Genomic DNA, 17,892 nt, shown 5'->3' on the forward strand with positions numbered 1-17,892 from the left:
ATACTTTAAAAAAAAAAAAGAGTGCTTCAGTGGTTATATCTTCAGATCCTGGAAGAAGGGGTGGGGCTAGAAAAAGGGGATAAAATCTATAAGCAGGAAATTTCAACTCAATGCAAAGATAGACTTTGGAGACCAAAGGCTACCCCTGCAGGTAGTGAGGTCTCCATTCCCAACTGTGCTTCAACCAACAGCTGCCCTTCAGTGGACACTGGGGCACAGGGGTCTCCTGCTGCCTCTCAGAAGTGAAGCGGTAGATGCCCTCTGGGGATGCTCCCCGTCAGGAGAGCTTTCCAACCAGGAAACCAGCAGCACCCACAGATTGGGTAATGCAAGGAACCATTAGTGAAGGGCTAGTCCACAAAGGCGCAGGCAAGGCTCGAAGAAGGCAGCACCAATGGGGCTTCCAGGTAGCACTAGTGGCACCTGCCTGCCAATGCAAGAGACGCAAGAGACACAAGTTTGACCCCTGGGTGGGGAAGCTCCCCTGGAGGAGGGCATGGCAACCCACTCCAGTATTCTTGCCTGGAGAATCCCATGGACAGAGGAGCCTGGTGGGCTACAGTTTATAGGGTCAGAAAGAATCGGACACAACTGGAGTGACTTGGCATGCATGCACACACTGAGCCTGGTAGCAGAGAGAGCCATTTCCATGCCTGGGAAAGACGGAAAGAGCCAGTATCAGAATGGAGAGCTAGTCCCCCAGCCCAGGGCTGTGCGCTTCAAGGTGGCATGCAGCTGACCCACAGGGACCAGAGGACAGAGTGGAGAGACTAAATAGCCCAGCCTGACTCTCCCGTCTCCCCTTGTTTATCACCTGGGCCCACCACTGGCTAAAGTCAACCAGAAGCTAGAAGGCAAGGGAGCCCAGCAGTACACTCTGCCCACGGGGAGCTCCCAGAGCAGAGAGCAGAGTGGAGAGGATGGTGAGGGGACACACAGAGCCATCCTGTGCTGAGATGCATCTCACCGTATGGCTCACCTCCCTCCCACCCTTTACTCCCAAGCTAGCCATCCTAGCCACTGTTACAGTTTCCTCCAACCCAAGATTGCTTTATACCAGTACATCCTCGCCTTAGCCTAGAAAATTCCTCCAGATTTTCAGAGACGCTTCTTTGCCTCCCTCTCTCCAGTGTTTATTACCTCGGTTCGCTTCCTGTAATTTGCAAAGATTAAAGATATAAGCTGCTTTCCTTGCGATGTGCTTTCTCTGCTCCATTATGCTTTCTGCCCCTCACTCCCCATCTCCTCCCGCAGAGCTTCCCAGCCCCTTTCTACAGGCACAGCAAATGCTCGACTTCACCTGCTGCCAGCCATGGCCCGGCTCCTAAAAAAATGCTGGGAGACTCTGGCTTCTGCAGGTTGAAGCCTCTTTACTACCTTCCTCCTGATTCAACATCACCTTTCATGTTAGGCCATCAGGATCTCAGCTTGGTCCCAATTAGCAAGAGCTTCTGAAGCTATGTGTGTGTAGTAACCTCTCGTTCTCTGCTTTCTGTCTCTCTCTCGGGCTTTGAATCCTGGTGTTCATGATGTGTAAACAAATCCTCACTGCACTGGGAGCCTGCCCTCTTTGAAGCCACTCAGTGTTGAATCATTTGGTGGCGAAAGGAATAGGAAGATGTGAACATTTCTGTTCAGCACCAAGCAGGGTTATCATCAGGGCTGGCTTCATGGGCGTGTGAGCACTGCAATCACACAGGCTCAGGAGGGTCACGCTCTTGAGGTTTTTGTTTTTTGGCTGTACTGCATGGCATATGGGATCTTAGTTCCCTAAGCAGGGATCTATCCCATGCCTCCTGCATTGCAAGCGCAGGGTCTTAATCACCAGATCACCAGGGAAATCCCAGACCCTTGGTTTAGTGCTTTGCTATGGCAGCTCTGTGGTTAAGAATCCACCTGCTGATGCAGGAAATATGGTTTCAATCCCTGGGTCAGAAAGTTCCCCTGGAGAAGGAAATGGCAACCCACACCAGTATTGTTGCCCAGGAAATCCCAGGGACAGGGGAGTCTGAAGGGCTACAGTCCATGGGGTCGCAAGAGAGTCAGACATGACTTAGTGACTGAATAACAACAACAACTGCTGTCTTGAGTTTCTCAGTAAGTCTTTAACGGTGGGCCCCACATTTTCTTTTGGTTCCCAGGATTTTGCAGATGGTGCCAGTTATGGCGATTGTTATTACCGCTGCTGTTGCTGTGGTTCTGTGTGCAGCCCAGTGGCATCTCAGCAGATGAGGCCTTCTGCCTCCTGCAACACGGGAGGAATCCTATCGCTGGGTGGTAGGTGGTGCTGGTGTTTCCCAGGGTCCAGGTAAACCCTGGGCAGACTTCCAGCAGGTCCAAGGGCAGGGAACAGTCAACGTAGCAGAGGACACTCCCTCACTAATTCACTTCATTCCACAAACAATTACTGAGCTCTGCTCTGTCCCAGGCACTTTCGGGGATATGACAATGAAAAGGATATTATCTTTCTCCAGCCCCCAGAGCTATGAACCAGGTCATCCGCTCACATGAATTAAACCACACTCCTAGTTGGGGGAAGGAAGAGTGCCAAGTTAGGAGTCAAGACGCCTGGTTTTTGACCCCTGCTCTGTTCTTAACTTGCTGTGTGACCTTGGCCAAATCACTTCCCTTCTCTGGACTAGGTCACTGCTTGCCCAAATATGTTTGGCCGCAGATAATTTGTATCAGAATCCCTGGACATGCAGATTCCGGAGCTTCACCCCAGAGACATAGTAGCAGAATTTCTAGAGCTGAAACTTCCCTGGTGGTCCAGTGGTTAAGAACCCGCCTGCCAATGCAGGGGACAAGGGTTCAATCCCTGGTCCAGGATGATTCCACATGCGCGGAGCAGCTAAGCCCGTGTGCCACAATTACGGAAGCCCGTGTACCCAGAGTCCATGCTCCACAACAAGAGAAGTCACTGCAATGAGAAGCCCGTGCCCTACAATGAAGAGTAGCCCCCACTGGTCGCAACTAAAGAAAACCTGCACACAGCAATGAAGATCCAGTGCAACCATAAGTAAACAAATATTTTTAGAGAGATTTTCTCATTAATTTTTTGAGGAAGGAAAGGTCCCAGGAGTGGTCACCCAGAGCCTTGTACATGATTGCGACTTGCATTCTATTCTGGTACCCTTTGGAGGTAACATGGGCTGAGCCTTTGGTTCTAACAATCTGTGCTTCATGGTGTCATTTCTTAAAGTGGGTCTTTGTATTTGCGCTGAGAGTGTGCCTTGTCCAGAAGAGGCAAGAGCCAAGGGGATTAGTGACGGGCAGGCACTGGAGGGGACTGTTGTGCCTTATCAAACTGGAGAATTGCTCCATTGAAGGGAGCTGAGGGCAGTTCTGTGAAGGAAGAGTAAGTCTTATCTGGAGATGTGAGAGTCAGTGGCACTCTGGGAGGACAGGGTCAGGGAGCCTCTGGGACTAGGCATGGGCTGCCCACAAACATGGGCAGCTCTGCTGCTCAACACCCCGCCCAAATCTCCTGCTTCTGGGCAAGAGACACCACAGGGTACCTGCATGGGGAAGCGGGCTGCTCAAGCCCTTGTCACCCTCACTGCTCTGAGATGCCTCGGGTCTGCTCACAGCTGACCGTCTACAACTACACTGGCCAGTAAGGTGGTCAGCAGCCACATGTGGCTACTTGATTTTAATTAATTAAAATTCAGTTGGGTAAAAAAATGAAAAGATAAATAAAGCAGGCCAGATAAAGGTAAATATGTGAAATGATGGATATGTTAATAAGAAGTGGAACCCTTTAAATTTTAATCAAAATTCAATTGGCTAAAAAGTAAATAGATGAATAAAGCAGCCCAGGAAAAGGTAAATATGTGCAGTGACTGTTGTTGTTCAGTCGCTCTGTCGTGTCCAACTCTTTGCAACCCCATGGACTGCAGCACACCAGGCTTCCCTGTCCCTCACCATCCCCGGGAGTTTGCTTGAACTCATGTCCATTGAGTCAGTAATGCCATCCAACCATCCCATCCTCTGTCGCCCCCTTCTCCTCCTGCCTTCAATCTTTCCCAGCATCAGGGTCTTTTCCAATCAGTTGGCTCTTCGCATCAGGTGGCCAAAGTATTGGAGCTTCAGCTTCAGCATCGATCCTTCCAATGGATATGTTAATAAACCGGATGAGCGGGGAGGGATCCTTTCACAATGTATACATATATCAAATTATCCCACTTTAATACCTTTAAATACCAAACGATTTTGTCAACTATGGCTCAGAAAAGTTGGGGGGGGGGGGTATTTATTTATTTATCTATTCATTTATCAATTCAGTTCCTCGGTTGCACTAGTCACATTTCCTGTAGCTAGCAGTACCAAGTGGGGTCGCACAGATTATAAAACATTCTGTCTTCGCAGAAGGTTCCTCTAGACAGCACTGTCCTAAAGGAGGCAGAAACCTGATTCCTCGTTCTCTTCTGCCCATCGGTGGCTGCATGTTTGCAGATATGAGAATACTCAGGAACTTACTCTGCCCGGCCCCAGCTGCTTCTGGAATAAACGCCCCATCCAAATCCTAACTCAGTCTGAGAAGCCTTGGGTGGCTCTCACTAACACAGGCATGCCTGGCTGTCTGCCTTGCCCATTACTCACAGCCCTTCTGACACCAAGCCCTCATTCCTCATTTCTCCCTGTAACCACCGGCTCCTCCTCCGAGCCTGTCTGACAGGCTGGAAGGTTTCCGAAGCTCACTTTTATATCACAGGCACAAAGCTTCACTAGCTCTGGAAAATGCGTTTTGGCATCTCGCCTGTCCCACCCCCCTGCAGCTCACTGAACGTGGTTTTTGTTCATCCAGCCACGGGCATTCCTGTCCGCCAGCATCACCAGTGTTCACTCTCCTCCCCCATCACAGCTTGTTCTTTAGGCTCCTTGGGCGGACCTTAGAAAACACAGCGCCTGACAGCTGGCCGCTCAGCCCTCCTCTCCCCATCCTGTCTGCCTTCTCTGGCATTCCCCTTTCCTGATGGAGCTGTAGGCTAAGCCCTGGGCTGGACTGTGGGTACCAGACGGAGCAAGAAGCCCTCTCTTCTCTTGAGGCATCCACCATCCACCGGAGAGGTCGACACAAGCACGGAAGAACATGGGGTGGGAGTTTGGATGGACCGATCTGGGTAGAGATGGCAGAAGACTTGACCCGCCTGCAGGAAAAGTGGAGATGTCCCTGGGACTCTCCTGCTCCAGGAGGATGCATATGAAAGGATTCCCAGCCAAGGCCCTCTTTTGTCTAAAGTCCGTATCAATGGCTGTCCTCCTCGTCTAGGTCGTGAGAGCCCTGCCCATCCATCCTCCCACTCCACCTCCCCTGTGCCCCCGACCTTGGAATTCTCACCAGCTCCAGGCCTCTCCCCTGCCTTGGTCACCAGCCTCCAGACTTTCCCAGGCCCTGAACAGTCACACGCCTGGCTCCAGCCCTTCCATCCTCCTCACCTTTCTCCTCTGTGCCAGCTTTAGAGCATGTCCCCAGCTGTCCCCATGCTATGGCCCTGGTGTTGACGATCCCCCTTCCTTGACCTCTGACCTCCACCACTGCCACACACACACACACACACACACACACACACACACACACACACACACACCCCATCGTAACTGATTTCTGCATTTACCCATCCTCTCCTTATTCGCTGCTTTTGGAACATTCCTTGATGCGGACTCTGGATTGGCCTTGCCCTTTAATGCGTGAGTGAGGTTGGAATCACAGATGTCTCCCTCATCCATTCAACAATCATTCCCTGGATGCCTGCAAGACGCCCTAGTGGAAAAGACAGTGAGATAAAGGATGGCGATGTGGTGTGGCAGAGGCTTTGCTAGGCGTATGTGAAGAATACAAGCAGGCAGAAGGAGCTGCTCTGGGTGGGGCTGAGGGCTGGACCTTCGTTGAGGAGGGCAGTGGTCAGTCACGTGGACCAAGCAGCTCTCTCGGCTCCTCTGTCCGTGGGATTCTCCAGGCAAGAATATTGGAGTGGGTAGCCATTCCCTTCTCCAGGGAATCTTCCCGACCCTGGGATCGAACCTGGGTCTTCCACATTGCAGGTAGATTCTTTACTATCTGAGCCACCAGGGAAGCCCAAGTAGAAAGACATTCCAGGGCGTATGAGACGCGTGCGCACCCCTGCCGCGCAGAGATCAGTAACAACCAATCCGATTGGTTGATCCGAATCGGTAACGGCCAATCCGGTGGCCCTGATGGGTTGAACCACGTGGTGCCGTGAAGCAGAGGGCTGCCCAGAAGGAGGCTGGAACAGGGGCGGGTGAAGGCGATTGGGCTCCTTATAAGTGACTCGGGTTTGCAGTTTGGAAAGTTCGTTCTTCAGGCTTTTTGCACAGAATAAGACAGAGAAGGAGGCCCAGGAAAGGGTGAAGGATCCCATATGTGCATTCCCTACCAATTTTGAGCACCAACACATAGGATGAGCCAGGTGCTGCTGCCCCATCCCTTCCTGCTGTGCCTTCCACCGGTCACTGCCCGAAAGAGAAAAAAGGGGAGGAGCTTCCCTTCTAGTTGCCCATTTCCTGCAGCTCCAAGGGGCTTGCAAGCAAGCCCCATATCTTTCTTCTGACTGCAGCAACATTGTGTTTTCATTCTCCTGATCCCCTCACCTCGACTCGGCTCATGGCCCAGCATAGGGCCATGCAAAAAGCATAGGTGCAGCCAACACAACATTGTAAAGCACTTATCCTCCAATCAAAAAAAAAAAAACAAATGTTAAGAAAAAGCATAGGTGCTTGACTCACTTTATAATCCCATTCTGTAGTTTTGGAGACTGAAGCAAGGAGCTGTTGGCCTAAATGACCTGAATTCATTTCTTAGGAGCACTGTAACAGACTGCCACAAAATTAGTGGCATCAAACAACCCAAATTTATTATCTTACAGTTCTGGAAGCCAGAAGTCAAAAGTGCATTTCAAGGTATCGGCAGGGCTGCATTCCCGCTAGAGGCTCGAGGAGAAAATTCCATCCCCTTGCCTTTTCCAGCTTCCTGAAGCTGCCTACATCCCTCGGCCTATGGCTCCCTCCTCCAACCTCAAAGCCAGAAATAGAGCATTTTTCCACGTCTCTCTGACTCTGATCCTCCTGCCTCCCTCTTCTAAAGACCCTTGTGATCCTGTTGGGCCACCTGGATCACCAAGGACAATCTTCCCATCTCCAAATCTTTGGTTACATCTGCAGCGTCCTTTTTCCTTTTTTTTTTAAATTATTTTTTTTACTTTATTTTACTTTACAATACTATATTGGTTTTGCCATACGTTGACATGAATCCACCGCGAGTATATACAAGCTCCCAATCCTGAATCTTCCTCCCACCTCCCACCCCATATTATCTCTCTGGATCATCCCCATGCACCAGCCCCAAGCGTCCTTTTTCCAACGTAAGGTAACATAGCTGCTGTTGCCAGGGATGCAGATGTACATGTCCCTGGGGGCTGTGGTTCTGCTGTGGAGCAGCCCCAGGAATCCCCGAGCATCCGCTGTCACTGACCCATGGCTCTGTCCATCTTTGTTCTTTCAGAGGAAACGACGTTTGAAGCAGGCGTGAAGGTTCAGATCCACAGTCAGTCTGAGCCGCCTTTCATCCAAGAGCTGGGCTTTGGTGTGGCACCAGGGTTCCAGACTTTCGTGGCCACACAGGAGCAGAGGGTAAGTCCCCTGGGGTCTCTGGGATCAGGGATCCTTGGCCTTTCTGAGCCACCAGCCACGTGAGGTGGAGAAATAGGATTCTCACTCCTAGAAGGCACAGAATCCACCCAGGAGGCTGGAAGGAGTAGGGCTGGGTTCAGTTAAAACTCTCACTCTGAAACTGAAGAAAGGTATCCGTTGACCTCTGTATGTGGATTCTCCTGGACTGCCTGTCGATTCTGAAATTGGGTGTGAGGGAAAACCAGCTTGTTTTCTTTTTCAGTGAACTGGTTGGGTTTTTTTTTTCCCCCCCTAAAACATGCTGGGGGAAAATCTTTGTGATGGTGAGGTGAGAGGCCAGTGGGTGCTAGGGGGAACTGCTCACCAGGGTTTGGTGTGTTTCATCTCTCTGTTAATACAATGCCAGGTGGCCTGCAAGAAGGAACAGAGGCAGGCGGCAGTCTCTGTTACGGAGTTTAATCGGAGGGAAGCCTCTTCATGGGTCAATGCCTGCTCTCTGATTCAGCACCAGGGGAGGGACTCCCAGCCAGCCAGCCAGGATGGCTGCATCAACTCAGCACGTCCGTGGAATATGGACTAGCATCGATGTGACATGTGCTACATGTCTCAGAAGGGAGACCTTCGTAGATTCTCAATGGGGAGGAGGTCTCAAAGCAGGACTGCAGAGAGACATTGGGATGGATGCTTTTTTTTTTTTTCCTCTTCTTTTTCTGGTTTGATTAGAATAAAAGCTGGAAAGCCTAGGACCCTGAGGGAGTCCTAAACCAGGTCACCCAAGAAAATTTGCCCCGGGAGGCCTGGAGTGAAGAGTGAGGTGAATGAGTGACAAGGAGCCCAGCTCTAAAGCGCGAGGAAGGCAGAGCCCAGAGAACAGGGAGGAGCAAAGAGATCCACACGCAACTTCAGAGCTCAGCTGGTTTTTAATATATGTTTCAAATCATCTTTCATCCAGTACTTAGCCACTTTATAGAGCGATCTTCTGTATTAGAAACTGGTTTTAGGGACTTCTGTGGTGGGCTATTGGCTCAGACCCCAGGCTTGCAATGCAGGGGACCCGGGACCGATTCCATGGTCCGGAAACTAGATCCCACATGCCTGCAACTAAGATTTTACATGCCAAAACTAAAGATCCACCTCTTTAAAATCCACATCTAAAGACCTGGCCCAGCAAATATATAAATACAGTAAATAAATAATTTTTAAGTGAAAAAAATGAGAAAGAAACTGTTTTTAAATCTCTAAGTAAAGAAAGTGTTAGTTGCTCAGTCGTGTCTGACTCTTTGCAACCCCATGGACTGTAGCCCACCTGGCTCCTCTCTCCATGGGATTTCCCAGGCAAAAATACCAGAGTGGGTCGCCATGCCCTCCTCCGGGGGATCCTCCTGACCCAGGGATCAAACCCCAGTCTCCCCCATTGCAGGCAGATTCTTTACATCTGAGCCAAATCTCTAAGAGAGCTGTATTTCTGAATCTCTGGGAAACTTGATGAACTTACATGGGCCGCATGAACTTACTGTATGTAACACCTAGGCAATTGCTGAAGGTCATGATCAACCTCCATGGCGGGTGGGGTGGCAGGCCTGAGGCAGGGGTAGAGGAGGCTTGGAAGTTGGTCCAGCATCTACGGGCCCCAGAGATGGAGGCAGACTGTGTGGGCAGAATTGGAGTGTTCAAGAGAGTGCAAGGTGGGAGCCAAGTGGAACAACCAGAAAACATCATCCTAGAGGACATGAAGCTGACAGCAGGGAGCCCAGTTCAGGGCTGAGGATTTGCATCAGGAAGAGTGAGAACACAGACTCACAGGTCAAGGTGTGCAGAGAGGCCAGAGCCCAAGCTATGAGCCTGAGTGTAACGGCCAGCCTTCGAGTGCTGTCAACAAAGTCAGACACTGGTTAAAGCAGCGAGGACAGATTTAACCAGTAATATACAATTGCAGTAGGGAAGAAGGTTCATCCTGAACTGAACTCAACTTCAATCTGTGCAGAAGGCACTTGGCGTTTTAAAGGGGAAATGAGGGGGAAGGGTGGGACACAGAGGGCACTTGAGCAGAGTCAGGGAATTGAAAATTACAAAAAGTGGGAGAGTTGGACGGGGGCACTCAGTGCATGTGAAACCTATCTGAGGTTGCTAATAAAACCCCATCCTAGTTAGGTTCCTCCCCTCCTGCAGAGGCAGGAAGACAGGGGTCCTGCCTTCCCATGCTGGCACGCAAACACAAACAGTAAACTCTTGAGTTTACTTGGCAGTCTTGAGTCCTCGGGCAGGTGCTTTAAGGGAGCTGGGTCATCCCAGGGACTTGGGTTGAACCGTGAGAAACTACGTTAGTGTAGAAACATGTTGAAGAGACAGTCATTTTTGTAAAGAGCTCGAGTTGAATGTTTCCAAAATACTAATATTTTTTGAGCTCGCTGGAGAATTCAGCATTCAGCATTGCGACCGGGGGGGTTGCCTCTGTTGATGTCTTCCTCCTGGGCTCATGCGGCCTAAGTATGTGCCCCCCTGAGCAGCATATTTCATCCGAGCGCAATGATGTATACACGCTGCGCCTTTTTTGGGCTTCTGCTCACCTGTTTTTATTTCCCTTACATAATGTGATTTTTCAGAAGTCAATTGTAAACACTATTCTAATCCTGTTCTTCATCTAAGTGTGTGTGTGTGTGTGTGTGTGTGTGTGTGTGTTAGTCACTCAGTTGTGCCCAACTCTTTGTGACCCCATGGACTGTAACCCGCGAGGCTCCTCTGTCCATAGGGATTCTCCTTGGCAAGAATACTGGAGTGGGTTGTCATGCCCTCCTCCAGGGGATCTTCTCAACCCAGAGATCGAACCTGGGTCTCCTGGAATGCAGGCATAGTCTTTACCATCTGAGTCATTAGGGAAGTTCTCTCCATCCAAAGTATTCATTTTAATGAAAATTAAGTGCTAATGACAAGAAAGAAATGAAGGGAGGGAGGGAGGGAGGGAGGGAGGGAGGGAGGAAGGGAGGGAAGGAGGAAGAAGCTTTGTCCGTGTTTGTCCTAGCCTTTGTAGGTCAAGGTTGAGACCTCATGGAAACAGGGCGCAGAGGAGCCTGGCTAGAGTTTGCTCAAGGAGAGAATCGTTGCCAGTTCTCCCTTCTGTGTGTGTGATGTGAACCAACCCACCTCCCTTGGAAGAATCAAGCATGAGTTAGACTAATCAGTGTGTCTGTGAAGTGTTTGACTATCTGTCAGGGAATTTGGGGCAAGTCGTCCAAGGCAAATATTCCTTTGTGATTTACTGAAAGTAATCACCACTCCCATCCTGTATTGACTTACCTGTACTGACATCTCTCTGATGTCCATGTTGCTATTACCATGCAGGAGACGTGAACAGCCTTCCCTGAAACCCATAGGGGAATTCATTTCACTGCTAGTGAAAGTTAAAAAGAAGGAAACTCTCTGTAGGGACAGCAGTGTCATTGGCTTGAAAGATGTCCTCTGTTCTCCCCTCTGCCCCCACCACTGACCCTCTGCTAGTGTCACTGAAGAAATTTCTAGGCCAGGTGAGTGCCTGGGACCAATAACTTCTCAGGATCCTTAAGTCTCTTTTTCTTCCCAAAATGAAACAGAGGGACTCCCCGTGGTGATCAGGAAGAGAACATATTCCTAGCTTCAGAGGACAAATTCATTGTTGGCTTTTAAGTATATTTTCAGAAAATCAGCCTCATTCATATTAGCATTGCTGTGGTTATTATAACTAATAATAAGATATTTGGTTAAACACTTTACAGTCTTCAAAGCATTTCCACACCATCTCATTTCATCATTTCATTCATATTAATAGAGAAATACAAAAACACATCCTGGAGCTAAATCTAATAATACATTATGTTTACATGTATATAAAACAGCATATTCATAGGAAATAAGACTCGAAGGAAAATAAGGCAAAATACCCACAGTGGGGGGATTATGAATGATTTATTTTCTTGTCTGGGTTTGCCACACATTTTCTAAGGTGGCTCTGTTTCATTTATTTGTTGAGCAAATATTTGTTGAACACCTACTATGGGTGTGAAGCAGTGAGGATACAGTGGCAAGAAAACAGACCAGTGTCTGTCCTCACAAAACCTACATATTAGTGGTTTCTTTCACACAGAAAAAAAAACAACCACGAAATAATCTTAAGCCAAGTAGGGTTTGGAGATTGGTCCCTACCTGTGTGTCCTGCCATTGGTTCTATCCTATCCAGCTGACCCTGGTTCTCCAACATTGATTCTAAGATGTATGTTCTTTCACGTTTTAACATTTCTGAAATTGGAGCTTGTTTCCCAATCAATTGCATGTCAGTTACAATTAGCAGTGCTTTTTCTTTTTTCTTTTGATTTTATCCCTTCACCATTATTTGTTTATTTATTTGGCAGAGTCAGGTCTTGGCTGAGTCAAGCAGGATCTTTCATTGCAGCCCACAGACTCTCTAGTTGTGGCACCAATGCTTAATTGCTCCAAGGGATGTGGGATCTTAGTTCCCCGACCCTGGATCAACTCACGTCTCCTGCATTGCATGCTGGATTCTTACCACTGGACCACCAGGGAAGCCCCACTTTTTCTTTCTTGATGGCCCGTGAAAATCATGATGGACTTAACAATCTATAGCGGCTGCACTGCTCCCATTCCAGGATTCTGCTGCTTCAGCTCAAAGCTCATGGGAATCTTACAGGAAGGCCGGGAGTGACAAGACTGGGGGGGAACAGAAGGTCTGTTCCTAGAAAGTGGGTATCACTCATGCTAGGGAAACTGACTCCTGAGTGAAAGCCTGCGCAGAACTGGTGACTTACAGGAATCTTGCCATGAGTGCCTTTGTAAACGAGAAAGTCCTCTTACGTGGTAAAGTCATCCCACCCATGAAAAATTACACATGCCATTCTCAAAATATTTTTCACTTTGTTTCAAAAGAACACACCACTGGGCTGTAGTCCAGACCCAAGATTGCTTCTTAAAATTTGTATTTGTCCTGAACTCAGTGAGGCCAAGGCATGACCTTGCCTTCCTCAGACAATCTGAGAAGTGCCCCCACCCCAGCTCAGCTGCTGTAGCAGCCCCTACACCATCCGAGGACCCCCCACCACCAGAGACAGGCAGTGGGATGACACGCTGGGAGCAGAAACAAAACTCCAGAGAGGAAGGGCAGTAAAAATTGCTTCTTCCTGAGCACACACCACCTGCCAGACGTTAAGCTGCAGAGACACTTTACCTGCATTTTCTCATTTATTCCCCACAACAAGCCTGAAAGGGAGATATTGTTGTCACCACATTTCAGATGACAAAACCACCCAGCTAAGTCGTCGGCCAAAGGTCGCCAAGCTAAGAGAGCACAGATCTATCTGGGGACAGAAAACCAGACTGGGAGCCCAGAGACCTGGACTCTAGTCCTGACTGTGCTGTGAAAACTTGGACAGATTGCTTCCCTCCCTGGGCCTCAGGGTTCCCATCCATAGAATGGGAGGGCTGGGTTCAATTCAGTTCAGTCGCTCAGTCATGTCCGAATCTCTGCGACCCCATGAGTCGCAGCACACCAGGCCTCCCTCAGTTCAGTTCAGTTTAGTCGCTCAGTCGTGTTTGACTCTTTGCGATCCCATGAATCGCAGCACGCCAGGACCTCCCTGTCCATCACCAACTCCCGGAGTTCACTCAGACTCACTTCCATCAAGTCAGTGATCCCATCCAGCCATCTCATCCTCAGTTGTCCCCTTCTCCTCCTGCCCCCAATCCCTCCCAGCATCAAAGTCTTTTCCAATGAGTCAACTCTTCACATGAGGTGGCCAAAGTACTGGAGTTTCAGCCTCAGCATCAGTCCTTCCAATGAATACCCAGGACTGATCTTTAGGATGGACTGGTTGGATCTCCTTGCAGTCCAAGGGACTCACAGAGTCTTCTCCAACACCACAGTTCGAAAGCATCAATTCTTTGGCGCTCAGCTTTCTTCACAGTCCAACTCTCATATCCATACATGACTACTGGAAAAACCATAGCCTTGACTAGACAGACCTTTGTTGACAAAGTAATATCTCTGCTTTTTTAATATGCTATCTATTGGTTATAACTTTCCTTCCAAGAAGTAAGCGTCTTTTAATTTCATGGCTGCAGTCACCATCTGCAGTGATTTTGGAACCCCCAAAAAATAAAGTCTGACACTGTTTCCACTGTTTCCCCATCTATTTCCCATGAAGTGATGGGACCAGATGCCATGATAGATGACCTCAAAGGGCCTCCAGCATTAGCAACCTGAGGGGTCACTCGGGCATGCAGGAATCACCCAGAAGTTTGGGTGACAGCAGTTCCACACCTGCTCCATGCTCGGCCACCTACAGACTCCTTCCTTTGTGCCAGCTGGCATGGGGTGCTGTTAAGGTCAATGGCAGCGGTCATGTTAAGGCCATGTGAGACAAACCCCCATCCCCTAGTCCGGGAGGCAGAACCTGGGTTTCTACTTCTGAGAGGCAGGGGCTGAGATACACAGTCAAAGTCAAAATGTTAGTCGTTCACTCGTGTCCTCTTTGCGATCCCATGGACTGTAGCCCTCCAGGATGACATGGGATTTCCCAGGCAAGAGTACTGAAGTGGGGTAAGAAGAGAAGCTCTGGGCATGCTCCTTGGTAGCACCCCTTCCCCAGCCCATACACATAACGGCCACTTCGCTGCCCTACCTAGAATCCATAAATTCACAGCTCCCTGAAATTCACAAAAGCCCAACCCCCTTGAATGGCGTCCAAGCTGCTGTTCAGCCCCTGCCCTCTTCCAGCCTTGTCATGTGCCCAGTCAGGGTGTTCCCTGCCTCCCCGTGTTGGAGGACCACCCAGTGAATATTCCAGTATCTCTCCATCATCAGCCTCAGCACGTTACACCCACTGTTCCTTCTGCCCAGCGTCTCCTCCTGGTCTTATCTACCTAGCAAAGGCCTATTCCTTTTTCTGGCTGCTGCTCAAAGGGCACCATCTTTAAGAAGACCTCCATCCTGTCCTGCCACCCCTCGAGGAGCAGCTACTCACTCTATATCACACCTTATACATTCACTTTTTCCTTCAGCTTATATTCACTGAGCACCCTGCTTTGCTTGGAAGATGAAGATGACGGCAACTTGGTCCTGCCTTGGAGCGCTCACAGAGTCAAGCAGCTTTCTTGGCAGTTGTGTCCCACTCCTAAGAGATGCAAGACTCTCCTTGCAGGACTTACCTCCCCTTGTGCATCCCCACTCCTTACACCTGCCTCATTTTATATTTTGATCTTTTGGCCACACCACAAGGTAAGGAGTATGGGCTCTTAGTTCCCCAACCAGGGATCGAATCTGAGCCCCCTGCATTGAAAGTTTGGAGTCTTAACCACTGGACCACCAAGGTTCAGCCCCACACCTGCCTCTTAAGAACTGCCTTTCTTAGCTTCCATCAGCCCTTGGCTCACCATAGGCCAGGAACTCTCTGAGAGCAAGGATGGTGTCCTCAGATTCTCTATTCCCCATGCCTTGCTTAGATGTGAGCTCAGTAAATGTGCAGGGTTGAAAGAATGAATCTACATGCATGTGTGTGCAGTTGCTCAGTTATATCCGACTCTGCAGCCCCATAGTCTGCAGCCCGCCAGGCTCCTCGGGCCATGGGATTTTTCCAGGCAAGAATACTGGAGCTGATTGCCCTTTCCTTCTCCAGGCAAACTTCCTGACCCAGGGATTGAACCCGCGTCTCCCGTGTTGGCAGACAGATTCTTTACCACTGAGCCGCCAGGGAAGCCTTGAATGAATATACACTATGCTCAAATCTGTGCTCCGTGCCTAAAGAGCACTGAGATGCTCTCCCTGCCCGCACCCACCCACCCACTGCTGCCAAAAGCCCTGAGAGCCCGCCTTCTCCCTGAGGCTGTGGAGCCAGCCTGTGATGGATGATGCTCTCTGTCTCATTTCTGGCTGCACCCTTAGAAACCCTAATCAGAGCAAAAGCTAATGAAAGGGCTGGAGACAGAGATCTGGAAGCCATCTGTGTACACGAGAGCGGGTAGAACAGACGGGAGGGGCAGCACCAGTCCCGGGAAGATGGGGAGAATTAAATGAGTGAGTGAATATATGTGAAAGTGCAAAGCTGGGACATTGGTGTGGTAAGAGCACAAATGAACTGTCTTCACATTGACACCACCAGTCAGACTCTTGGCCCCTAAGTGAAGACGATTGCGAATCCTGACAGGACTTCCAGTCATGAGTCTATATCAGAAAATTTTCATCTCAAACTTCCTCCTCAAAGCCTCAAACTTCCTCCTCAAAGATCCTGGTGGCGAGTCTTGTTTTTCTAAATGTTTGTCCAATGTGTCCTTCAAATCTTTATTCAACCATGCCCATGCTTCTTGGGGGGACTGAGAATAAATCTGGAGACTGGGCAGGCAGTTGGCCACCAGCCTCATTGTTCCAAAAGTTTTAGGGGAAACAGGGCCCTGGGTTTACATTCGAGGGTTTCAGAAATGTCCTGGGGGAGGGACTGCCCTGGTGGTCCAGTGGCTAAGACTCCCTGCTCCCAGTGCAGGGGGCCTGGGTTCGATCCCTGGTCAAGGGAACTAGATCCCACATGCCACAGCTGCAGATTCCACATGCTGCAATGAAGATGGGAGATCCCGCGTGCCGTGATTAAGATCTGGCACAGCCAAAGGAAGAAAGGAATATTTTAAAAGGAAAGAAATGCCTTGGGGAGCCAGAGTTGAAAATCGCTGCCCAGATATACCCCGTTCTCACCAGGAATTCCTTCTACTAACCAGTGTGGAGCCCCTGGAAAGAAGAACAGTTTCAAGTCCACAACCTGGATTGTGTGTTGGTTTCCCACTTGGGCTCCATCCACACTCCCAGAGAACACCCACTGTCACACCACACCCTGGATCAAGCAGCTTCCCGCCAGCCTCTCACACGGGGCAGACACAAACACTGGGGTCCTGCAGGCCCCAGTTAGGTCATTGGCAGGCTGTGTGGGCACAGTTGGTTCCTACAGAAGCCTAAGCCTTTGCCTTCGGCGTAGACTGGCCACATCACCAACATTTGGATGGAATCCCATCGTGGCTCACGACTCAAAACATTACTCTCAATCTACCCCAAATTAAAAAGGCCCAGATGTTATCTGGGGTGGGCCCCCCAGTTGCTGTTGACAGCTCCTCTCAAGCTTCTAAATACAACTTCCTAAGTGCCTTTCAAACAAAGAGACTCGTTTGTCAATCTGACAGCTGCATCCGCGGTCCTTAATATGCTTCACGGGCCCCATTAGAAATGGAGGCTTGCCTACTTGTGTTTTTCAAGGCAGGGGAGAGAATTTGTTCCACATGCCTTCAGCAACTTGCAAACTGTCGAAGTTGGAGCCTCACAAACAGAGTATCATAAAGTTCTGCTCCAGAAAGCGCCAGGGAGGCACCAGAAGGCAGGATAGATTGCTGTGTGGCCACCCCTCCGTGATCAACAGGGAATAGTGTTTCCCATAAATAGATGAAAATAAGAATCAATTAAGCATCCACTAGCTTAGCGACTTGCCCACTTATTGCCACTCCATCTCGAAGGGAGAAATGTCTTCAGAGCCCCAGATGGTTTTGCCAAGAGTCAGGTTTCCACCTTTTTTTTTCTACACGATGAGAGTTTGTTTTTGTCAGAGTGGAGGCCACAGCGGAGGTGGAGGAGGCAGAAGGGTCCTTAAAAGAAGTGTTGCTTGGCTAGGATGAGCCAATGTGCAACAGCTCTGTTGGGGGAAATCCCAAAGTGAGTTCTCATAAAATATGCTCAAGTCTTAGAAAGAGATAAAATCACTCCATCTGCCTCCCCTCTGCCTTGCAGCCTCTTCTGCTCCTTGTCTTCCTAAGAGAGTCTCCAAAGTCTCTCTAAACTTGTTTCTCTCTACTTCTTCACCTTCCTTTCAATTCCCAGCTCACCTCTAGCATCCCACAGAAACTCTTCATCAAGGTCGCGCATGAAATCTTTGTGGCCAAACCCAATCTTGGATGGTGAGGACACTCCTCACTGAATCCCGCCTGGTTCCCCAGTGGCAGGCGGGCTGTTGGCCACGCCCTCCCTGAGACCCCCTTCTCTCCACTCTGGCCTGGGTTTCCTTCTCACCTCCTGCCTGCTCCTCCTGAGCTGCTTTCATAAGCAGTTCTTTCTCTGGTCGCTCCTGAGACGATGGACGCCCCAGGATGCTGGTTGCAGCTTGTCTCATTCTGCAGTCTCCTTGCCCTTTACCATGACTTTCAGATCACTGTCTCCAGCCCAGATCTCTT

At 49.6% G+C, this 17,892-nt stretch overlaps 1 protein-coding gene across 1 annotated transcript in view; it reads left to right on the plus strand.

Moving 5' to 3' along the window:
• The window catches only part of LOC101120341 (acid-sensing ion channel 2), a 296,516-nt gene that overhangs the window by 212,892 nt on the left and 65,732 nt on the right, over positions 1 to 17,892 (plus strand). The window contains exon 3 of the mRNA XM_027975288.3: positions 7,523 to 7,650. Within this exon, the coding sequence (XP_027831089.1) occupies positions 7,523 to 7,650 (128 nt within the window). The remainder of the gene's footprint in view (positions 1 to 7,522; positions 7,651 to 17,892) is intronic.

This window comes from Ovis aries, chromosome 11 (assembly GCF_016772045.2).
Source record: "Ovis aries strain OAR_USU_Benz2616 breed Rambouillet chromosome 11, ARS-UI_Ramb_v3.0, whole genome shotgun sequence".
Classification (NCBI taxonomy): Eukaryota; Metazoa; Chordata; class Mammalia; order Artiodactyla; family Bovidae; genus Ovis; species Ovis aries.